This window comes from Pelobates fuscus, chromosome 11, assembly GCF_036172605.1.
Source record: "Pelobates fuscus isolate aPelFus1 chromosome 11, aPelFus1.pri, whole genome shotgun sequence".
Taxonomy (NCBI): Eukaryota; Metazoa; Chordata; class Amphibia; order Anura; family Pelobatidae; genus Pelobates; species Pelobates fuscus.
The window spans coordinates 68218171-68243619 of NC_086327.1; the positions used below are offsets into that span (position 1 = coordinate 68218171).

Below are 25449 nucleotides of genomic sequence, written 5' to 3' on the forward strand. Positions count from 1 at the left end.
GGCTGGCCCTGCGCATGGGTCAGTGGCTCTGCACCAGACTTCCCTCCAATTGATCAAAGTTAAAGGATTTCAAGTGGACTGATTACAATCACAGGGCCTCTAAAGAGTACTGTATTGTTATTTGTCGTCACTACCTTCCCGCGTCGGGAAGATTTCTTGCACAGGGCGCCCAAAGGCCTAAGGCTGGCCCTGTGCATGGGTCAGTGGCTCTGCACCAGACTTCCCTCCAATTGATCAAAGTTAAAGGATTTCAAGTGGACTGATTACAATCACAGGGACGCTAAAGAGTCCTGTATTGTTATTTGTCGTCACTACCTTCCCGCGTCGGGAAGATTTCTTGCACAGGGCGCCCAAAGGCCTAAGGCTGGCCCTGTGCATGGGTCAGTGGCTCTGCACCAGACCTCCCTCCAATTGATCAAAGTTAAAGGATTTCAAGTGGACTGATTACAATCACAGGGCCTCTAAAGAGTCCTGTATTGTTATTTGTCGTCACTACCTTCCCGCGTCGGGAGTGGGTCATTTGCGCCCCTGCTGCCTTCCTTGCATGTGGTAGCTGTTTGTCAGGGATTTGTCAATCCATATCTGCCAAGTGACCCTATGTAGGGGGAACAGTCCCTATTCTGCTCTGTGTCAGTGTGTATCATGGTCTCTGTGGACAAGGAACAGTCTCTATTCTGCTCTGTGTCAGTGTGTATCAGGGGTTTTGAGGACAGGTGTCAATCCATATCTGCCAAGTGACCCTATGTAGGGGGAACAGTCTCTATTCTGCTCTGTGTCAGTGTGTATCAGGGATCATTAGGACAGGTGTCAATCCATATCTGCCAAGTGACCCTATGTAGGAGGAACAGTCTCTATTCTGCTCTGTGTCAGTGTGTATCAGGGATCATTAGGACAGGTGTCAATCCATATCTGCCAAGTGACCCTATGTAGGAGGAACAGTCTCTATTCTGCTCTGTGTCAGTGTGTATCAGGGATCATTAGGATAGGTGTCAATCCATATCTGCCAAGTGACCCTATGTAGGAGGAACAGTCCCTATTCTGCTCTGCGTCAGTGTGTATCAGGGATCATTAGGACAGGTGTCAATCCATATCTGCCAAGTGACCCTATGTAGGGGGAACAGTCTCTATTCTGCTCTGTGTCAGTGTGTATCAGGGATCATTAGGATAGGTGTCAATCCATATCTGCCAAGTGACCCTATGTAGGAGGAACAGTCCCTATTCTGCTCTGTGTCAGTGTGTATCAGGGATCATTAGGATAGGTGTCAATCCATATCTGCCAAGTGACCCTATGTAGGGGGAACAGTCTCTATTCTGCTCTGTGTCAGTGTGTATCAGGGATCATTAGGATAGGTGTCAATCCATATCTGCCAAGTGACCCTATGTAGGGGGAACAGTCCCTATTCTGCTCTGTGTCAGTGTGTATCATGGTCCCTGTGGACAAGGAACAGTCTCTATTCTGCTCTGTGTCAGTGTGTACCAGGGGTTTTGAGGACAGGTGTCAATCCATATCTGCCAAGTGACCCTATGTAGGGGGAACAGTCTCTATTCTGCTCTGTGTCAGTGTGTATCAGGGGTTTTGAGGACAGGTGTCAATCCATATCTGCCAAGTGACCCTATGTAGGGGGAACAGTCTCTATTCTGCTCTGTGTCAGTGTGTATCAGGGCTGGGCTTTGAGGACAGGTGTCAATGTTAGGTGATGTCTGCCCTTTATGGATTAAAAGCAGACTCTGCATCAACTGTGCAATTTTCCATGGGAGTTTTGCCATGGATCCCCCTCTGGCATGCCACAGTCCAGGTGTTAGTCCCCTTGAAACAACTTTTCCATCACTATTGTGACCAGAAAGAGTCCCTGTTGTTTTTAAAATTCGCCTGCCCATTGAAGTCAATGGCGGTTCGCGCGGTTCGCGAACATTTGCGGAAGTTCGCGTTCGCCGTTCGCGAACCGAAAATTCCGGGTTCGCGACAACACTACTCCCAAGCCATATAGACATAGTTGTATAGCAACACACTCAACGTTAATTATTCAGGCACACAGTCAAAGATGTATGCAGACACATAATCAAACAAACACAGTCATACAGGGACAGACATACAAGCACACAGTCATAAAATCTACACATACAGTACACTGTCATACAAACAGACAAAGTCATACAGGCACACACAGAGACATGCAGACACTGTCATATAGAGACATAAAGATGTAGGCATACAGAACAAGACATACAGAGACATATGGAAAAAGTCATACAGAGACATACAGGCAGGCAGAGACATACATACTAAGACATATAATCACATAGAGATACACATAACAAGGCGTATAGAGACATATGGACAAAATCATACAGAGACACAGACAAATAAAGACATACATATGCATTCATTCATAAACATAGACTCATACAAAGACATACAGACACAGGCATACAGAGTAGGGGCAGATCCAGAACCTAACCTCGGGAGGGGCACTGATAATGCGTTGTGGTAGGGTGATCAGTGCTGTAGTTTAGTTAGGGGCTGTAGTAGGGAGCTGGGGGATAGAGGCTGTAGTGGAAGGGATGTGTAGTAGGGAAGCCAGGGAATGTAGAGGGGTACACAGGACTGTGGTGGGGGCACATGGGTTGTGGTGGGGGGCAATGGGGCTGTGGTGTTAAGCAATGGGGCTGTGGTTGGGGGAGTAAAGGGAACACTAGAGGGGGCACTGGGGCAGTAGAGGGGGGGCACAAGGGCACAAGAGATATATAGGGGCAGGGGCTGAAGAGGGGGGGAGTAAAGGGAACACTAGAGGGGGCACTGGGGCAGTAGAGGGGGGGCACAAGGGCACAAGAGATATATAGGGGCAGGGGCTGAAGAGGGGGGGGGCAGGGGCTGTCAAGGGGGTACAGGGGCTATATGGGGGGACAGGGGCTTTAGAGAGGGGGACAGGGGCTATAAAGGAGGCCATGGGCTATAGAGGAGGGGGAATAGGGCTGTAGAAGAGGGGGACAGGGGTTATAGAGAAATGCGACAGTGGTTATAGAGGGGGCAGACACTGTCATACAAACAGACAAAGTTGTACAGGCACACACAGAGACATGCAGACACTGTCATTCAGAGACATAAAGATGTAGGCATACAGAACAAGACATACAGAGACATATGGAAAAAGTCATACAGAGACATACAGGCAGGCAGAGACATACATACTAAGACATATAATCACTTAGAGATATACAGAACAAGGCATATAGAGACATACGGACAAAATCATACAGAGACACAGACAAATACAGACATACATATACAGTCATTCATATACATAGAGTCATACAAAGACATACAGACACAGGCATACAGAGTAGGGGCAGATCCAGAACCTAACCTCAGGAGGGTCACTGATAATGCGTTGTGGTAGGGTGATCAGGGCTGTAGTTTAGTTAGGGGCTGTAGTAGGGAGCTGGGGGATAGAGGCTGTAGTGAAAAGGGATGTGTAGTAGGTAAGTCAGGGAATGTAGAGGGGTACACAGGGCTGTGGTGGGGGGCAATGGGGCTGTGGTGTTAAGCAATGGGGCTGTGGGGGGGAGTAAAGGGGGGCACAGGAACACTAGAGGGGGCACCAGGGCAGTAGAGGGGAGCACAAGAGATATATAGGGGGCAGTGGCTGTAGAGGGGGGGGCAGGGGCTGTCGAGGGGGCAGGGGCTATAGGGGAGGCCAGGGGCTATAGAGGAGGTGGGACAAGGGCTATAGAAGAGGGGGACAGGGGTTATAGAGGGAGCAGGGAGTGTAGAGGGGGACAGAAGCTGTAGAGGGGGCACAGGGGTAGTGAAGGGGTGCACAGGGGGAGTAGGGGTGCACAAGAGCAGTAAGAGGGGCACAAGGGCAGTAGGTGGTGCACAGGGGCAGTAAGGGGTGGCAGGGGCTATAGATGAGGCCAGGGGCTATAGAGGGGGGACAGGTGCTAAAGAGGGGGAACAGGTGGAGTAGAGGCGGGCACAGTAGCAGTGGAAGTGTGGAAATGGTCTGATTAAAAAAAAAAACCTCCCTGAGGCTGGAGCCTCATCTCTGGTGGTGGGACAGCCTTGATCGATGGTGTAAGAGCTGGAGCCTCTGCTGGGGAAAAGAGTAGTGAAGTCACGCCCTCCCTCTGACATCATCAGAAGGAGCCGGCTGACTTCACTGCCGAGCTGCTGGCTGCAGGGAGAGCAAGGTAGGCTGCATGGATTTAAAAAATCAGAGTCCCTAGCCAGCGCTCCCCCTGCTCTGGCGCTCTAAGGTGTCTGTCTGTGCCGCTTTATGGACCCGCTGGCCCTGAGTGTATATCCCCTCCCATGTTACAAGCTTCAATTACAGTGCTTCCAATAATAGGGAAAGATACTCATAATTTTGGGGGGCTAATAGGTTATAGGCCAATCTCCTTGATAAACACTGACCTAAAATGTTTTGCAAAGATGCTGGCTACATGTTTAAAGCTTATTTTGCCTGGAATAATCTACCCTGATCAGGCAGGCTTTGTGGCTGGCAGGGAGGTAAGGGATAACACTACCAAATACTTAATACTTAGTGTAATACATGATGCAACAAGCTCAAGGTTGCCCACAGTCCTCATTGTCATAGACACAGAGAAGACATTTGACAGGGTGGATTGGCCCTATCTATTTTGTATTTTAGTGGCAGTGGGGCTTGGAGAGAGGATTATATTTTGGGTACAGACATTGTATATGGATCCTACAGCTAGAATTAAGGTGAATGGACAATACTTTAACCCTTTCTACATTAAGAACGTAACGAGGCAGGGATGCTCTTTATCTCCTCTCCTCTTTGCTTTGGCCATCGAACCCCTATTACAGTCAATAAGGAAAATTCCTCAAATTAAAGGATTTGGGTTCTTAGGAGGAGAATTCAAAATGTCATCATTTGCTGATAAATTGTCTTATTAACGGTAACTGATCCTATGCACTTCTTAAATCAGGTGAATACTGAATTAAATATGTTTGGCGAGGTTTTAACTTTAAAGTAAATATATCTAAAATGTGAAATGTTGAGGATTGGGATCTCCAAAATAGTGAAAAATTAAATATCTTGAATATTTAATTAGGGACTTAGATACTTAAAGGTTACTCTTACATCCGTGATTAATAAAATTGTTAAAGCTTATTAATTGCCAATATTAGCAGAATTAAAAGTGACCTAGTAGTAGATGGACTAAACCTCAATTTACAACAATGGGGCGTATTAATATAATTAAAATGATGATATTGCCTAGAATGTTGGAAAAAATACAACAACTGTGAGAGAAAAGAAAACTTAACCCAAAATAATCATAGAAAGAAAAACTGGAATGGGTTAACTAAACAGTGCACCCAATATCCATCTAGGTACCCTAATATGGGCTGCTCTGCCAATAACAGGCACGAGAGTGCCTTTTTAAAGAGAACAAAAAAAAAACTATAATTTTATTAAATCCCTGTTTGTGTAAGAAACAAAAAAGGTGTATAAATAAACAATGTGAATATAAAGTGCAAAAACAAAATATATATATATATATATATCTATCTATATATATATATATAGATATATAAAATTAGTTAAAACAGGACCAACTGCCGGTGTTTAGATCGACAGCATCCACATAGTTGACTATCCACATGTGTGGTGGTACAAACTGAGACAGGTTTAATGTAATGTTGCAACAGAAATTTGCAACAGAGTACCGGTCTGAGTCTGAAACTAGTGAAAAGTGAATACTGTCAAGAAAATATAGTAGTATAATTTCTGAGTACATATATAGTGGAGCGCACCTTACAAGTAAAGTTTATAAATAACAAGAAATATGGTTCTCTAATTCAATGTAGAGATTCAGACAAATGTACTAGTATATATTTCAAGGATCTTATGTTATTTTTGTTTCAAACTGTTACGCTACTAGGGGTGATTTGGATTGGAACTCAACTGCAGCTTGTAAACTCCCTAATTACAATAGTGAAGAAATTGAGAATCCTTAAGTATCAATACTGTAGCTTTAAGAAAAGAGAGAATCACTGGTAACTTGATTCAACCGAAGTTTTAATAAGTGTTAAACTTAAATGAATTGCATTTAGGCAATAATCCAATAAGAAGAAGTGCAAGTAATCAACAACACAAAGTTCATTATTAAGTATTTCTTTAGAGATGCATTAAGTAACATTAGTTCATGAGAATAATCTTCAATAGGAACAATAATCAAGTAGCTAAGAATATTTGCAAAGCAAGAACAGTTCATAGTGAATAAGCATGATGGGAGTTGTCCTTCATGAGATTAGTAACTTGAAGCACTGAATGTAATTGCAAAGCAAGAAACAGTTCATAGTGAATAAGCATGATGGGAGTTGTCCTTCACAGAGCCCGACTGGGAAAAAAATTCGGCCCGGGCATTTTTTTACCACAGCGGCCCACTAAGAAGGGGGCGGGGCAGAGAGGGTGTGTTTTGTCATCACTGATGACAAACACGCCCCCTCTCAAAGTGAGCATGTTGGTTCAATGCTCTTCCAGGGCAGACCATGCGCAGAGCTCTGCTGAAGAGCTCTAGCATGAGAAAAAAGCCCTGTATTTGTTCTGCACAGCGCAAGCAAATTTAATAACATGCTTGCACTGTGTTTCATTGCAACTTGTCTCTGGTGTCTCTATAAATGGATACCAGGAGACAAAAATGCCAGGAAAGAGTATTGTGCATGTGTTTGGAGCCTGTTTGTGGTATTGTGTGTGTGCAGAGTGAGCTGATTGTGGTGTGGTATTGTGTTAAAAGGTTGGTTTTAGGCGTGTTGTGTTTGTGGTGTAATGTAATGCATATGTGGCTAGGGGCTGTAGAGAATGTGTGTATAGGGGATGTAGTAAGAGTGTGCATGCAGGCTATAGTGTGTGTGTATAAGTGATGTAGTGTTTGTAGAGAGTGTGTGTTTAGGGTGTAGAATGTGTTTGCTTACAAGGAATCTAGTGTGTGTGTATATATATATATATATATATATATGTTTGGAAGTATTGTGTATGTGTGTGGTGCAGTGTCTCGGGGGGATTCTGTGTGTATGTGAGGGGTGCAGTATGTGTGTGTGAGGTGTGATGTGTGTGAGGGTGCTGTGTGTGATTGATTTGTGTGAGGGTGCTGTGTGATGTGTGTGTGTGGGTGCTGTGGGTGATTTGTGTGTGTGTGTGTGAGAGTGCTGTGTGTGCTGTGTGTGTGAGAGGGTGCTGTGTGTGATGTGTGTGTGAGAGTGCTGTGTGTGAGAGTGCCGTGTGTGAGAGTGCCGTGTGTGAGAGTGCCGAGTGTGATGTGTGTGTGAGAGTGCTGAGTGTGATGTGTGTGAGAGTGCTGAGTGTGATGTGTGTGAGAGTGCTGTGTATGAGTGCGCTGAGTGTGATGTGTGTGAGAGTACTGTGGATGATGTGTGTGAGAGTGCTGAGTGTGATAGTGCTGGTGATGATGTGTGTGAGTGCTGTGGATGATGTGTGTGAGAGTGCTGAGTGTGATAGTGCTGGGGATGATGTGTGTGAGAGTGCTGAGTGTGATAGTGCTGGGGATGATGTGTGTGAGTGCTGTGGATGATGTGTGTGAGAGTGCTCTGTATATATGTTAGAAGGGATTGTGTGTGTTTGGGGGGGTAAATTAAAAAAAAAAAAAAGTAATGTATGTCCCCCCCTCCCTTCTTACCTTTTAGCCTGGAAGGGAGGGAACGGCACGCTGGTGAGTGGAAGGGGGGTTCAGTCACTCTGCCATCCATCCCTGGTGGTCCAGCGGTGAGTGAACTCTAGCCTACGGGCTAGAGTTCACTCTCGCGAGATCCGGTCGTTGCCATGGCAATGCGCCGGATCTCGCGAGAGGAATCCGGCGGAGCTGCTAGTTAGAGCTCTGCCGGGTTCCTCTGCTGGCAGGCTGGCTCCCTCCCTCTCTCCCCGCCGGCGGCCGCCTTTGATAGCATGTGGGCCGGTGAGGGAGATCTTTGATCTCCCCACCGGCCCGCCATGGAATACAGCAGGGCCGGCGCTAGGATAGTGCCGGCCCTGCAGGGGCCGGCCGGGGAGATCCTGTGATCTCCCTGTCGGCCTCGGCCCACAGCCACCGCGGCCCACCGGGCATTTGCCCGGTGTGCCCGATGGCCAGTCCGGGCCTGGTCCTTCATGAGATTAGTAACTTGTAGCAATGAAGATTTGAGTAAGCAAGCATTAGTTCATTAAAAAATGATATTGTAGACAAATAGCTGAAAGATATACTTAAGGTTAATATGGGTAGTCCTCCAATAGTTCAGAGATATGGTCCACTTGTAAAGTAGCAAAGTATCCGTTCTCCAATAATCCTTTATGGCATGCAGCAATCTTTGCATTTGCTCAAAGGCTGGAACGGCTTGTCTGAGCTTGTGGAGAGGTAAGTCTGGTGGAAGTAGCTCCCAGTAGCTGAGCCTGTGGAGCCCGCGGTCTCGCGGAGGCAGCTTACACGTCAGCTCACACAATCAATCACCAAAAACCCTCTCTCTGGCCCAGTTTCCCTAAATACCGTCAGAGGGGGGCGGGGTCCGGCTCCTCACCAATGAGTGCCGAACCCGGAAGTGTTACTCCATGAAAGGACCCCCCACCTAAGGAGCACTCTCCGGGTGCTATTACCTCGGTTTATGAGGGTATCTCCTGTGAAAGGTAGTAATCAACTTCGATGCATGTATTTCAGAGGAATTCTCCCATGTGTTATCTTCTTCTCCATGACCCTTCCATTTAATAAGGTATTGTAAGTTACCTCTATGAAGTCTGGAGTCAATAATTTTCCCTATTTCATATTCCAATTCTCTTTGTACTTCAATGGGGTCAGGCTTCCACAATTGTTCCCTATGGAAGGGATCTGGGAGAAAAGACTTTAGGAGTGAAACATGAAAAACAGGATGCAATTTAAGTGATGGAGGAAGTTTCAATTTTACAGCATTGTCATTAACAATTGATTCTATTTGAAAAGGTCCAAGAAAAAGAGGACTTAGTTTCTTAGAAGGACGGTTAGTAGAAATATTTTTTGAAGATAGCCAAACAGTGTCACCAATTTTATATTTAGGAGGAGCTCTCCCTTTAATATCATAATTCCTTTTTTAAGACGACATAGAACTTTCAAGGTTTTTCTTTAATTGCTTGAACAATGAAGACATATCCATATTTTGAGAAGAAACCATTGGATTAGAAGTTGTCTTGGGAACTTCAGGGAACAAGGAGGGATGGAATCCATAATTTGAAAAGAATGGCGTCATTTTGCTGCTTGTATGTATGGAATTATTATAGGCAAATTCAGCCATGGGTAACCAATTACTCCAGTCATCTTGTAAATACGTACAGTAACAACGAAGGTATTGTTCCAGACATTGATTGACTCGTTCTGTTTGGCCATTTGTTTGCGGATGGTATGCTGAAGAAAGTTTACGTTGGATTTGAAGTGAAGAACACATTTCCTTCCAAAAACGTGAAGTAAATTGAGAACCTCTATCAGAGATTATTTCTTCAGGAAATCCATGTAATTTGATTATATTGTCAATGAAAACTTTGGAAAGTTCAGAGGATGAGGGTAACTTTGTCAAAGGAATGAAATGTGACATTTTTGTGAAACGGTCTACGACAACAAGGATGGTGGTGTATTTCTGAGAAGGAGGGAGTTCCACCATAAAGTCCATGGAAATAGACTGCCAAGGTCTTTCAGGTACTGGCAAGCCAGTCAATAATCCATAAGGAAGATGACGTTCCACTTTCGACCTTTGACATACTGGACAAGACTTAACATAGGATTCAATGGTTTTGTCTTGACGAGACCACCAATATTGTCTAGTAGAGAGTTCAAGTGTCTTTTTTATTCCAGGATGTCCAGCAAGGGGAGAATCATGAATTAATTTTAAGAGGTTCTTTCGGAGTTTTGGAGGAATGTCAATTCTATTTTTGAAATAAAAGATTCCATCTTTTTTGAACAATTCAGGAGAAGAAGGTAGTTCAAGTTCTTTGTGAGATAATTGTTTAAGTTCATCCAATACAGTAGTTGTAAGTCCAATAATTTTATCGTTTGATAATATTGAAAAGTTTTTTTTTTCTGAAGCAGGATTAAATGGAATTCTGGAAAGAGCATCAGCTTTTTTGTTACGAGATCCAGGTCTTATTTTTTCTTGACTTAAATGAAGTGTAGGAATCTGTGGGAGACAATTATCCTTACAATATTCTGAGTCAAAGGTGAGAGAGAAGGGAGTCCAACAAATGAAGGGGTTATGAGTTTGTAACCAGTTGATTCCTAAGATGGTTGGAAAAAGAGGAGATTTTATTATATTAAAAACAAGAAATTCTGAATGGTTATTATTGACAATTGTCCTGATAGGAATTGTTTCATGTTTTATAGGACCAGAGGGAATTAAAGATCCATCAATAACTCTGATGGAGACAAAAGATGCTTTTTTCATAAAAGGAATTTTATTGGTTTCAACAAACGAAGAATCTATGAATATCCCTGTAGCTCCAGAATCAATAATAGCTTCAGTCTTGATTCTTTCTTTGTCCCATTGTAAAATTAAAGGTACAGCAAACTGATGAGAACAGGAAGAGGGAAGAGTTTTCAGAATTGAGGTATTAATTTTAAGCTTTCCTTCCTTAGCGCGTTTTAAAAGAGGACATTCTTGTAAAAGATGTTCCTTAGAAGCACAGTACATACAGAGATTTAAATTTCTTCTTCTTGTTTTTTCTTCAATAGATAAAGGTCCCCTGATAAACCCAACTTCCATAGCTTCACTTGGTTGCAAGGGTTTATTAGACATGCGCAAAGGTGGATTGTTTTTTTTTCCAAAATGAATTAGAGAGAGCCTTTTCAGCTTTTCCTTCTCTGATTCTTCTATCTATACTGACAGAGAGTTGAATTAATGTATCAAGCGTTGGGGGAAGTATGGTTCTAGATAATTCATCTTTAATTGTTTCAGACAATCCTAAACGGAACTGATTACGTAGAGCTATATCATTCCATTGGGTTTCTGAAGCCCATCTTTTAAATTCAGCGATATAATCCTCCACAGGACGATTTTTTTTGTTGTAATAATCTAATAGTAATTTCAGCAGTAGTTTGTTTGTTAGGGTCCTCATTTAGTATTGACATTGCATCAACAAAATTATCCAAAGAATCCAAAATAGGATCTTCATTTTCCAGAAATGTATGTGCCCAGGACATTGGTTCACCCCTTAAATAGGAAATCATTGAACAGACTTTAATCCTGTCTGCGGGGTACGCCCTAGGTTTAAGAGTAAACAACAATTTGCATGAATTCAAAAATTCTCTATATTTAGAGCGATCTCCATAAAATTTTTCAGGATTACAGACAGCAGGGTCACTTGAAGAATGTGTAACTTTATTTAGCATTTCTCTAATATAAGAAAGAAGTCTCTCATTAGCAATTTGCAAATCCTGCATGCCTTGTGTGAGTATTTCAACTCTATGGGTTAATGAGGTAATTTGGGAATTCACTTCTGCTGGTTCCATTTTTGGGCTTGTTGATTCTGTTACGCTACTAGGGGTGATTTGGATTGGAACTCAACTGCAGCTTGTAAAATCCCTAGTTACAATAGTGAAGAAATTGAGAATCCTTAAGTATCAATACTGTAGCTTTAAGAAAAGAGAGAATCACTGGTAACTTGATTCAACTGAAGTTTTAATAAGTGTTAAACTTAAATGAATTGCATTTAGGCAATAATCCAATAAGAAGAAGTGCAAGTAATCAACAACACAAAGTTCATTATTAAGTATTTCTTCAGAGATGCATTAAGTAACATTAGTTCATGAGAATAATCTTCAATAGGAACAATAATCAAGTAGCTAAGAATATTTGCAAAGCAAGAACAGTTCATAGTGAATAAGCATGATGGGAGTTGTCCTTCATGAGATTAGTAACTTGACGCACTGAATGTAATTGCAAAGCAAGAAACAGTTCATAGTGAATAAGCATGATGGGAGTTGTCCTTCATGAGATTAGTAACTTGTAGCAATGAAGATTTGAGTAAGCAAGCATTAGTTCATTAATAAATGATATTGTAGACAAATAGCTGAAAGATATACTTAAGGTTAATATGGGTAGTCCTCCAATAGTTCAGAGATATGGTCCACTTGTAAAGTAGCAAAGTATCCGTTCTCCAGTAATCCTTTATGGCATGCAGCAATCTTTGCATTTGCTCAAAGGCTAAAAAAGGCTTGACTGAGCTTGTGGAGAGGCAAGTCTGGTGGAAGTAGCTCCCAGTAGCTGAGCCTGTGGAGCCCGCGGAGGCAGCTTACACGTCAGCTCACACAATCAATCACCAAAAACCCTCTCTCTGGCCCAGTCTCCCTAAATACCGTCAGAGCTGTGTCAGAGGGGGCGGGGTCCGGCTCCTCACTACTGAGTGCCGAACCCGGAAGTGTTACTCCATGACACAAACACTGCCGATAGCTATACCCCGATCTGTATTTACAAACTTGAGGAAAATCATTGTTCCCTTTATTTGGAATTTTAAACAAGCTTTGTTAGCATATAATATCTTAACTGGTCATATGGGTGGGATGGGATTGCCTAGTATTTTTTATTATTATGCCGCAGCAGTCCTAACTAGAATTAGAGAATGGAGTGATGTTAAACAACAACGACCCTTGTACTCATTTGAGCAGAGCTTCAGTTATTGCCATGGGTAACATGTCCTATGCAAAGATTACATCCGTAATTATATCCAACTGCAGGTAATTCTGATTTTTTTGGATGGTAAAGGAGACGCTATTTTAACTAGATTTTATGGATCAACTCAACAAACCTTAAACATTATATCAGAGAGAATTTCAATTCCAACTCTGAATGGCTTGTTGGGATCTGCTAGAATTCCAACATTAATGGATCCCCTTAAGTATTCACAGTTCTCTAGCTTCCTACAGAAGAAAGTTGTAATAAAAAGGAAACGTAGAGAATTATCACTATTCGAGCAGTTATGCAGCTCTACAGGGAATTAGGGCTATATCTACAATATATTCTATGATACAGAAAGGGGCAACTGAAGAAACATTAAGGCATTTTCAGAAAAAGTGGGTTGCAGCCCTCCATATACAAATTACAATTAACGATTGGTCTTATATTTTCCAAAGAGTAATTCAAAACCCGGTAAGCCAAGCTAAAAAGGAAACATTCTATAAAATAGTAACATGCTGGTATAAAACACTGGCAACTCAGTTCTCTAGCTTCCTACAGAAGAAAGTTGTAATAAAAAGGAAACCTAGAGAATTATCATTATTCGAGCAGTTATGCAGCTCTGGGAAACAGGGAATCAGGGCTATATCTACAATATATTCTATGATACAGAAAGGGGCAATTGAAGAAACATTAAGGCATTTTCAGAAAAAGTGGGTTGCAGCCCTCCATATACAAATTACAATTAACGATTGGTCTTATATTTTCCAAAGAGTATTGCAAAACCCGGTAAGCCAAGCTAAAAAGGAAACATTCTATAAAAGAGTAACATGCTGGTATAAAAAACTGGCACCACTCAATTTATAAAAACGTTTTACCACTTGAGAAAGCCCTAAGAGGAGAAATGCGTTGTGGTTTTTATGCTGTTGTTAAATAAAGTATTTTGGCTACCTCACTACCTGCCTTTTATCCATATATTTTTGAAACATATTATTTATTTTTATACTTTACCTGACATATGGACCCATTACCTACTGCGGACAACCGACCAAAAAAATCCTTGGTGGGGATTATACCACCCAGGCTTGACACATAAAGCGCTTAGTTTGCTCACTCTATTGTAAGTATATTTTTATTTACCTTACTGATACTTACCTATTTATATAGAGATCACTATTGGCTGCTTTTTTGTCATTCCATATGATCTAACTCATCGTTATCCAGTTGTGATTAACTATTATTCTACTGTGTACCAAAACCAGAGGGACATTCTGCAAGTGGGGATTGTATAACACTGCATGCTGTTTACCTAGAGCTTCTTACAGCTCTACAATATGTGAGTTGACATCTTATCTCAGTGTCGTTTGTCCTACTAGATACTACCATATTGCACTATTGGTTTTCCTCTGTACTTGCTTCCTTTTCTTATACTGCTATTAAGTGAAGCTACCAAAAAGTCCCATATTAGCAGGGGCGGGCTGGGCCGGGGGGCAGGGAGGCAATTGCCCCCCAGGCCGCCCGAAATTATTTTAGGACCGGCCATGGCGGGCCGGCCCTTTAAATGCTGCAGCCGCCGAGCGCTCTGTAAAGAGCGCTCAGACGGCTGTAGCTTCTTTTCCCTCCCTCCTCTCCCCTGTAGGTGGCCGAGCTGCAATCCGGTCCGCGGTCCCGGCCGGAGTGATGGGAAGGTGCACACTGAGTGTGCACTTCCTGTCAGTCCGGCCGGGTACAGGAAACAGAAACTCCTGTTCCGCGCGGAACAGGAGTTTCTGTTTCCTGTACCCGGCCGGACTGACAGGAAGGTGCACACTGAGCACCTTCCTATCACTCCGGCCGGGACCGCGGACCGTAGTGCAGCTCGGCCACCTACAGGGGAGGGGGTAAGAAGAAGGGGGGGGGGGAGTAAGAAGAGGGGGGGGAAGTAAGAAGAGGGGAGGGGGGGAGAGAGTAAAAAGAGGGGAGGGGGGAGAGTAAGAAGAGGGGGGAGAGTAAGAAGAGGGGGGAGAGTAAGAAGAGGGGGGAGAGTAAGAAGAGGGGAGGGGGGAGAGTAAGAAGAGGGGAGGGGGGAGAGTAAGAAGAGGGGGGGAAAGAAAGAAGAGGGGAGGGGGGAGAGTAAGAAGAGGGGAAGGGGGGAGAGTAAGAAGAGGGGAGGGGGGGAGAGTAAGAAGAGGGGAGGGGGGGAGTAAGAAGAGGGGAGGGGGGGAGTAAGAAGAGGGGAGGGAGGGGGAGAGTAAGAAGAGGGGAGGGGGGAGAGTAAGAAGAGGGGAGGGGGGAGAGTAAAAAGAGGGGGAGAGAGTAAAAAGAGGGGAGGGGGGAGAGTAAGAAGAGGGAAGGGGTGAGAGTAAGAAGAGGGGAGGGGGGAGAGTAAGAAGAGGGGGGGAGAGTAAGAAGAGGGGAGGGGGAGAGTAAGAAGAGGGGAGGGGGGAGAGTAAGAAGAGGGGGGGAGAGTAAGAAGAGGGGAGGGGGAGAGTAAGAAGAAGGGGGGGTAAGAAGAGGGGAGGGGGAGTAAGAGGGGAGGGGGGAGTAAGAAGAGGGAAGAGAGGGAGTAAGAAGAGGGAAGAGAGGGAGTAAGAAGAGGGGAGGGTGGATAATAAGAGGGGGGAGTAAGAAGAAGGGGGAAGTAAGAAGGAGGGGAGATAAGAAAAAGAGGGGGGTAAGAAGAAGAAGGGGGAGGAAGAAGAAGAGGGGGTAAGAAGAAGAGGGGGGAGTAAGAAGAAGAGGGGGGAGTAAGAAGAAGAATGGGGTAAGAAGAAGAAGGAAGGGGTAAGAAGAAGAAGGAGGGGGTAAGAAGAAGAAGAGGGGGGTAAGAAGAAGAAGGGGGGAGTAAGAAGAAGAGGGGGGAGTAAGAAGAAGGGGGGTAAGAAGAAGAAGGGGGGTAAGAAGAAGAATGGGGTAAGAAGAAGAAGGGGGGTAAGAAGAAGGGGGGAGTAATAAGAAGAAGGGGGTAAGAAGAACAAGGGGGGGAGTAAGAAGAACACAGGGAGGAGGGGGGGTAAGAAGAACACAGGGGGGTGAGAACACACAGAGGGAGGAGTGAGAAGAACACAGGGAGGGTGGAGGGGGGATGAGAAGAGCACAGGGAGGGTGGGTGAGTGTGAGAAGAGACCGCTAGGGGAGGGTGGGGGAGAGGAGAGACCACTAAGGGGCAGGGGAGAGCTCTAAGGGACAGAAGGGACAGCTCTATAGGACAGGGGGCAAGACAGGGAGCTCTTTAACACTACGCGCACACACACACACACACACACACACAATGCATCCCTATACATACACAGAAACACACAATGCACCCCTATACATACACAGAAACACACAATGCATCCTTATACATACACAGAAACAGAACATGCTTCCCTTACACACAGAGAAACACACAATGCATCCATTACACACACACACAATGCAACCCTTACACACAAAGACAATGCATCATTTGCACACATACACAGAAACATACAATGCAAACCCTTACACACACATGCAAAAACACACTGTTTTTCTTACATACACACAGAAACACAATGCATCTCTTACACTCAATGCACACACATACAAACACACACCTTGCATCCCTTATGCATACAAACACAGATTCACACAATGCATCCCTCACACACAACCAGAAACACATAATACATCCCTTATATACAAATACACACTGCTTCCACTACACACAAACACACTGCATCACCTGCACAAACTGGTATCCCTATACACTACATACCATAAGCACACATATGAGATAACACATAACACATCCCCTACACACTCCACTCCCTGTGAGCGAGCTCATGGGTGGGTGGAACATATAAGTGGACTTATGAGTGGGCCTTATGGGCATACTCACCGTCAGGCACTGGGGCCCAGACCTTGAGCTGTGTAAGAGGCCCCCCAAAAATGGAGCTGCTTCCAATTCTCCCAGAACGTTGAATTTTGTGACCACAGTTGCAAACAGCCTCCAGAGGTCCTGTTCTACACCAGACCAGTGGAGCCAAACTGCAGCCCATCATCATCCTCATCTAATTGTAAGTAGGCAATCTAGTATATTATTAGTGACACTAATCTATAATTTACCTCACATTAAAGGGACAATATAGCTTAATGAAGTGGTTCTGGTGTCTATAGCTTGTCCCTGCAGGCTTTTTAATGTAAACACACACTGTGTGCAGCACTGGCGTTAGTTCATATGGCAGATCATATGGGTGGGGCATTGTGATGTCACATGGGGGGGGGGGGGCGGCACATTTATATTTTGTCTAGGGCGGCAAAAATCCTTGCACCGGCTCTGATCCTGGGCAGGTGCACCAGTCTACTGGTGACCCACAGGAGGGGAGTGCACTGATTGCACTGCACTCTCCTCCTGCCCAGACCCGTCTTGACCGCAGTGCAAGTGCCCTCTGCCCCTAATTTACAGTGGCTCACACTCACAACAAGCAGTGCCTAGAGCCCTTTGCAGAGACGGAAACAAAGAGGTTCTGCGGCAGCTGGCCGTCCTGCAAGCATTACATTAAACAGCTGTTCCCCATGCAGCCACAGGTGGCGTTGTGCTGGGAGACTGTGATTACTCTTCACTTCCTCCCAGCCTACAGAGCAGCGCATGGGGGAGAGAGGAGGGGGCATGATTTAATCTTGAATAAATCCTCTAAGCAAACCTTTATAAATTTGGGGGGATCAGCTCTGTTTCCACAGTTTATTGGTGTTTACTCTCATCTCTGTATTAATATTGAGGGATGTCTAAGTAGTAACATCAGTGTGTGTCAGCAGGGCCAGCCGTTAGGGTGGGCAAGCTGTGCGGTCACGCAGGGTGCCATGACAACAGAGGCGCCCGGCGGCCAACACAGCTCACAAGTTGGGTACACCAGCATATTTAATTTAAACGATTCGCTGGTGGTCCACTGGTGAGCACCAGCAGTAGGTGCAATAAGATCATATCCTCTCCCTTGTGGTTCCGGCACTCAATTAGTGAGTCAGAGCACAGGCTCAGAGATTCTCAGCCTGTGCTCTGACAACATTGAAAGTCAGAGCCGTGAAGGAGCGGGTATGGCAAAGAGCTACTGATTAGCATAACATCAATATCCGTTATAAAACCAGAAAAAGGTGGGCATGGATGGTGAACTGATTTGGTGGCGCAATGGGCCACTTGACTGGTTTTGCCCCCCAGGCCTAAGGCTGCCAGCCCTCCCCTGCATATTAGTACTAGAAGATCTATTGCCACCTTTTAAACTGTGCCGTGCCGATTGGTATTTTCTATTTCTTTTTACATTTTATTGTGGACTCTTTTTATATCCTGTGTTTTTTCTTGCTCTTATTGCTTTTATTGCTCTTATTATTATATACTATTGTTTTTCTTAGCACTACCTGTATATTGTTGTTTGACCTATTACATTGTCTGCCTTCCCTTTCCTCAGATGTTGAGGTTAGTAGTGTATAAAATATTCTATACTCTACCCTTGGGTTTTTAAGCCCACAATGCATTATCTTGCACTTATTCACATTAAACATCAGTTGCCACAGCTCTGACCATTTTTATAATTTACCTAACTCATTTGCCGCTTGGCTTATCCCCCCTGGAACATTAACACTGTTGCACATTTTAGTATCATCAGCAAAAAGACATACCTTACCTTCAAGATATTCTGAAATATCACTAATAAAAATATTAACCCCTTAAGGACACATGACGTGTGTGACACGTCATTATTCAATTTTATTCCAGAAGTTTGGTCCTTAAGGGGTTAAAGTGAATGGGTCAAAGTACAGATCCCTGACGTACCCCACTGGTGACAAGCCCATGTTTCGAATATACTCCATTGACTACAAACCTCTGTTGCCTGTCACTCAGCCACTGCCTAACCCTTTCAACAATAATGGAATCTAAACATAAAGATTGCAGTTTATTGATGAGCCTTCTATCTGGAACAGTGTCAAAAGCCTTACTGAAATCTAGATAACCAATGCACTGCACCACCTTGATCTATTATTTTAGTTACCCAATCAAAAAAATCAATAAGATTAGTTTGCCATGGTCTCCCTGAAGTAAACCCATGTTGTCTCTGATCGTGAAATCCATGTGATTTTAGATGTTTAACAATCCTATCCTTTAACATCGTTTTCATTACTTTCCCCACTACTGAAGTAAGTGTTTTGGAAGTTTCTAGTTATGAAAAAGTTCTATCAGATTTAAATCTTAGGAAAAACTGCACCTCCGAGGGTTTATGCTAACAATATACAAATATATCCATGGCGAATACAAATACTGTAGTCAAAGGTAGAAGAAAGGGTTCTTTACAATAATGATGTGGAATTTTCTACCTGAATCCGCTAGTTTTATAAGTCTGTACTTGTTTTAACAACAAATGGATTAATTATTGCAAAAATATACTATTCAGTTTAATATCGGTTAACAGCTTCTTGATGCAAGGATGGATCTGACTGCTATTCTGGGTTTGAGAAAATGTATTTCCAATCTTGTTGCAAAATTGAGATTCAAATTGGGTTTTTTGCTTTCTTTTGGATCAACAGCAGAGAGAGATGTAAGGAAGGCTAAACTTGATGGACGTAAGTATCTTTTCAGTGATAAAAATCCCAGACAAACAATGGGTAATGGGTGGATTGGCGCTGTACTTTTATAAATTGCAACAACCCCTAGTGACCTTATCCACAAATAGGACACAACTTTTAAAACAGAGAATAAATAAAATAGAACAGGGGGTGAAATTTACAAGCAAGATTAGTGAGTAAAATCAATAGACATGTGCAATTCGTTTCGGTCCGAATGTGAATTCGGACAAATTTTGGGCAATTCGGACATTCAGATACTTCCGAATGTCCGAATAGATGAATTGGAGAATTGCCGAATTGTCAAAGTTCCGAAATTACCAAATTTCCAAAGTGTCGAAGGTCCGAAGTGCCGAAGTTCCGAACTAATATACTAATATACTTACCCAGTGGAAGAATGAAAAATGTTACACTGTATACAATTTTAAATAAAAAGCTGAAGGGTCAATTTCCCTTTGTAATATCTGGATCAGGCTACTACCAAACTCATAGTTGAAAATCTAAAAACAGAACCTCATTAAAGACAAAGGTGGTCCTTGGAATCGGTACGCTTAATGAAAAAAAGGTGTTTTGCTTGGTAAGACAGCCATAATAAAAAAAAATATAAAAAAATTACGTAGAAAGGTGGCAACCCTAAAGCTATCCATATCAGGGTTGTGACAAGGCAACAGTATACCATTTTAGTCAGCTGTCGCAAAGGCCAGTAATGTACTCCATAACAGGGTGTATTAAAGGGACACTATAGTCACCTGAACAACTTCAGCTTAATTAGGTTGTTCAGGTGAGTGCTACAGCTCCCTGCAGCCTTTTTCTTGTAAGCACTGTATTTTCATAGAAAATACAGTGTTTACATGGTAAGCTTGGAACACCTCCAGTTGCAGTCAATCAGACGGCCACCAGAGGGACTTCTGAGTTCAGAAGCCCTAAAAAGGCCTCACATCTGACGTATTCACGCATGGGTGAATACGTCAGACTGTGCACAAGCTTTGAATCCTGTGTCAGCACTGTGTGGGAGTGGCTTGAGCTGACTGGTTTGAAAAGGCTGAAGACCAAGGAGGGGAGCATTCAAACAGTAAGTAAATTTATTTAGTGAGTGTGGGTGGGTGACTGAGGGTGAGTGGGTGAGGATGGATGATGGGAGTGGATGGATTTGGATGATGGGAGTGGATGGATGATGGGAGTTGATGGATTTGGATGATGGGAGTGGATGGATGATGGGATTGGATGGATTTGGATGATGGGAGTGGATGAATTTGGGGATGGATTTGGATGATGGGAGTGGATGGATGTTATGGATGATGGGAGTGGATGGATTTGGATGGATTTGGATGATGGGAGTGTATGATGGGAGTGGATGGATGATATGGATGATGGGATTGAATGGATTTGGGATGGATTTGGATGATGGGAGTGGATGATGGGGATGGATATGGATGATGGGGATGGATGGATATGGATGATGGGGATGGATGGATATGGATGATGGGAATGGGTGGATGATGGGGATGGATATGGATGATGGGAATGGATGGATGATGGGAATGGATGATGGGGATGGATTTGGATGATGGGGATGGATATGGATGATGGGGATGGATATGGATGATGGACGTGGATGGATGTTATGGATGATGGGAGTAGATGGATTTGGATGATGGGTGTGGATGGATGATATGGATGATGGAGTGGATGGATGATGGGAGTGGATGGATGATATGGATGATGGGAGTGGATGATGGGGATGGATATGGATGATGGGAATGGATGGATATGGATGATGGGAATGGATGGATATGGATGATGGGAATGGATGGATGATGGGGGTGGATATGGATGATGGGAATGATGATGGGGATGGATATGGATGATGGGAATGATGGGGATGGATATGGATGATGGGAATGATGGGGATGGATATGGATGATGGGGATGGATATGGATGATGGGAATGATGATGGGAATGGATATGGATGATGGGGATGGATGGATATGGATGATGGGAATGGATGGATGATGGGGATGGATATGGATGATGGGAATGGATGGATTATGGGAATGGATGATGGGGATGGATGGATGATGGGGATGGATATGGATGATGGGAATGGATGGATTATGGGAATGGATGATGGGGATGGATGGATATGGATGATGGGGATGGATGGATATGGTTGGAGAAAGAGTGTGTGTGTGTATGTCTAATTTTTTACTACTAGTGCGTTTGCATAGAAACACTATATATTGAATGCCGCCCTATGAAGAAACTCAGCACTCAACCGCGCGGAATGCGCGTTCGCGAGCTGAATTGTCTGACTGACAGCTCAACTCGCTTGCTATACCCGCCCCCCTCCTCAGCCAAACTGTGTTTGCATAGAAACACTATATATAGAGAGAGAGTTCTCTATATATAGTGTTTCTATGCAAACACAGTTTGGCTGAGGAGGGGGGCGGGTATAGCAAGCGAGCTGAGCTGTCAGTCAGACAGCTCAGCTCGCGAACACGCATTCCAAGCACATGCGCGGTTGAGCGCTGAGTTTCTTCATAGGGCGGCATTCAATGCCGCTCTATGAAGAACGTGATTGGTGCAGCACGAAACCGCGCATGTGCACCACATCGTGATGATGCTTCTCAAGGAGAAGCGTCCTATTGGGCCCCGCAATTTCGTCATTTTGACGAAAAAGGGGGCGTGGCCTAGCAGGGAGCTCGACGCTGGAACGGAGGTAAGTTTTATTATTAAAACTTACTCTGATTTTTTTTTATGACAAGTTTATATAAAAGCAAGAAGGAAGGCTGGGGGACCTGTCTTTCTTGCTTTTATATGTTGACTATAGAGTCCCTTTAATTCACATGAGGAAAATGTCATTTTGTCTCTTTATAAATCTATAACGGTTATCCTTTGAAACATGAATAAGATGCATAGGCGTGCGCAGCCTATTGCATTAGGGTGTGCACCCTAAAGCACAAACACACGCCGCATGTATATGTATATATATATATATATATATATATACACACACACACACACACATATATACATACACTGCTGTGTGTGTGTGTGTGTGTGTGCTGTTAGTGTGCTATGTGAGGGTGGTGTGTGTAAGGGTGCTGCTGTGTGTGTGTGTATGTGTGAGGGTGCTGGTAGTGTACTATGTGGGTGAGGGTGTTTGTGTGTGTGTGTGTGTGTGTGTGTGTGTGAGGGTGCTCTTTGTGTGTGAGGGTGTTTGTGTGTGTGTGTGTTAGGGTCCTGTTAGTGTGCTGTGTGAAGGTGCTGTGTGTGTGAGGGTGCTGTTTGTGTGATGTGTGTGGGTGTCGTGTATTTTTGAGGGTGCTGTTTGTGTGTGTGTGTTTGCGAGGGTGTTGTTAGTGTGCTGTGTGTGAGGGTGTTGTGTGTTTGTAAAGGTGCTGTGTGTGTTTGTGAGGGTGCGGTTAGTGTACTGTGTGTGTGAGGGTGCTGTATGTGTACTGTATGTGTGTGGGTGCTGTGTGTGTGAGGGTGCTGTGTGTGTGCTGTTTGTGTGAGAGTGCTGTATGTCTGTAGGTGCTTTTTGTGTGTGGGTGCTGTATGTGTGTGTGTGTGTGTGCTGTATGTTTGGACAGATTGTGGAGGTGGGGGCAGATTAGTAAATATCCCCCCTCCCTTCTTACCTTATGTAGGAAGGGGGGATCCTTGCTGCCATGTGCCATCCCTGGTGGTCCAGTGGAGAGCCTGCGGGGCTAGAGTTAACTCTCGTGAGGTCTGAGCGTTGCCGCGGCAACGCTCAGATCTCGCCAGAGGAACCTGGCGGAGCTGCTGTCTAGAGCTCCCCGGGTCCTCTCCTGCCTCCCTTCATGCTGCTGTGGGCCGGTGAGGTAGATCTTTGATCTCCCCGCCGGCCCATGGAGGCTTAGAGCAGAGCCGACACTCAGCGCCGGTTCTGCGTGAGCCGACAGGGGAGAATAAAGTCCTGGGGAATAAAGTGTGGGAACCAAGATTCCCACCCCGCCAAAAAAATAATATACACTCCAGTGTGTGTATGTATATGTGTGTGTGTGTGTATATATATATATATATATATATATATATATATATATATATATATATATATATATATATATACACACACACACTCTGACACGCATACTCAAACACACACACATACACTCACAGACACACACACACTCATACATTCATACATTCATAGACACACACATTCACAGACACACTCATACATTCATAGACACACACATTCACAGACACACTCATACATTCACAGACACACATATTCACATACACTGACACACATACACATTCACAGACATACATACACATTCACAGACACACATTCACAGACACACACACACACTCACAGACACACACACACACACACACTCACATTCACACACACACACACACATTCACACACACACACACACACACACACATTCACACACACACATTCACACACACATTCACACACACACACACACACACACATTCACATACACACACACACACACACATTCACATACACACACACAGACACACACACACACACACAAACACAAACAGACACACACACACACACACACAAACACAGTCACACACACACAGTCACAGACACACACACACACACATTCACACACACACAAATGATTATTTTTTTTATTAAAAAAATGTCCACCCAGCCTCCCTACCTGGAGTGCTGGCGTGGACTTGTCCCTGGGGTCCAGTGGGTCAGGCGGCTCTCTCAATATCAGCCACGGCGAGGGAGCTGTGAGCTCTCTGCTCCCTCTCGGCGCGTGGGCTGTCTGCTGTAGCTGGGAGCCGGAATATGACGTCATATTCCGGCTCCCAGCATCAGCAAGCAGCGCGCGGCGAGAGGGAGCAGAAAGCTCACAGCTCCCTCGCCACGGCTGATATTGAGAGAGCCGACCGGGGGGGTGGGTCCATAACCTCTTGCCCCCCCCCCTCCCATCCATGACAGGGGGGACATGGGGGGAGGAAGGGGGGCGCTGAGTGCCTGCAGGAACGGCCTTCCTGCACAAAAAAGTGCAGGAACTCTGTTCCTGCAGGACTCAATCCATAGGCGTGCCGCGGGGATTAGGGTGTGCCCAGGCACACCCGGCACACCCCGTGCGCACGCCTATGATAAGATGATGTTACTTACAGCAGAAGAAAAGGTTATTTACAGTGTTAACAATACACTCCGTAATTATCTTCTTACATACGCTGTTTTATAGGATTCTGTATATTAAAAAAATATATATATATATATATATATATATATATATATATATTTTAATGAGTGGGAAGAGTTTATTGATCCAATGAGAAATATGCTTATTGAAGACATTATGCATCGTTGTAATTTTTCTTTGCGACTAATGCTGTAAGAGGACATGTTTCGAAATATGTTCATTTAATGCAGCTTCCAAAGATGTGTGAAGTACGACTAGAATCTGATGGATTACTCTAGGTAGAAAAATATCAATTTGATATGTCATGTAGAGAACACATGTAATTTGTAGGGGAAACAATTATTTACAGAAGAAAAATGTATTACAGTGTTATTCTTACTCATTATCGCTGCATTAGCGTAGTGCTAAGAGGACGACATATATATTTAATTTATTTTTTCTTTCAGATAATATACATCATAACTTCATACTCACAGTCAATAGTCCGAAACATTCAGCAACATTAGGTAAGTCTTGTCTCTAAAGCATAATTTGTATGAATAATAATGTATCTTTATAAGCGTATGACAATATTATTAATTCTAAACACATTTTTTTTTACATGGATTGCCCCAACTATTCAAGTATAATGCATTAAATGGCAATTTCCCTATATAATATATAAACTATTGCTACTGTTCAGATCACATTTTACAATTATTTTATTTATCTGCTTAAACATACATTTATTTCAGATTCATCAAACACAGCTACTGTTGATTTTGACTTGACCCTATGCATTGCTTTTTAAATGTAAATATTCTTAGCTAAATGACTCTTCTTTGAAAGCTCTCAAAATTGTACCTCAAAAGCTAATGTATACTTACAATAAAGTTATAGATGAGAAAAAACTGAATATCATGTGATAGGCTTGGTCGTAGGAACCCAGCTGCTTTCCATGAAGAACTGATGAGAAATACACACTATATGGACAAAAGTATTGGGAGACACCTCTTTATTATTGAATTCAGATGTTTAAATTAGACATTTGTGAACAAAAATGGGTTGAAATAAATTTAAGCGTGGTATTG

At 43.7% G+C, this 25449-nt stretch overlaps 1 protein-coding gene across 2 annotated transcripts in view; it reads left to right on the forward strand.

Annotated features, from left to right (window-relative positions):
- The window catches only part of SHISA7 (shisa family member 7), a 318580-nt gene that overhangs the window by 258723 nt on the left and 34408 nt on the right, over positions 1-25449 (forward strand). For both annotated transcript variants that reach the window (XM_063436001.1, XM_063436002.1), the window contains exon 4: positions 24826-24885. In XM_063436001.1, coding sequence (XP_063292071.1) covers positions 24826-24885 — 60 coding nt within the window. The remainder of the gene's footprint in view (positions 1-24825; positions 24886-25449) is intronic.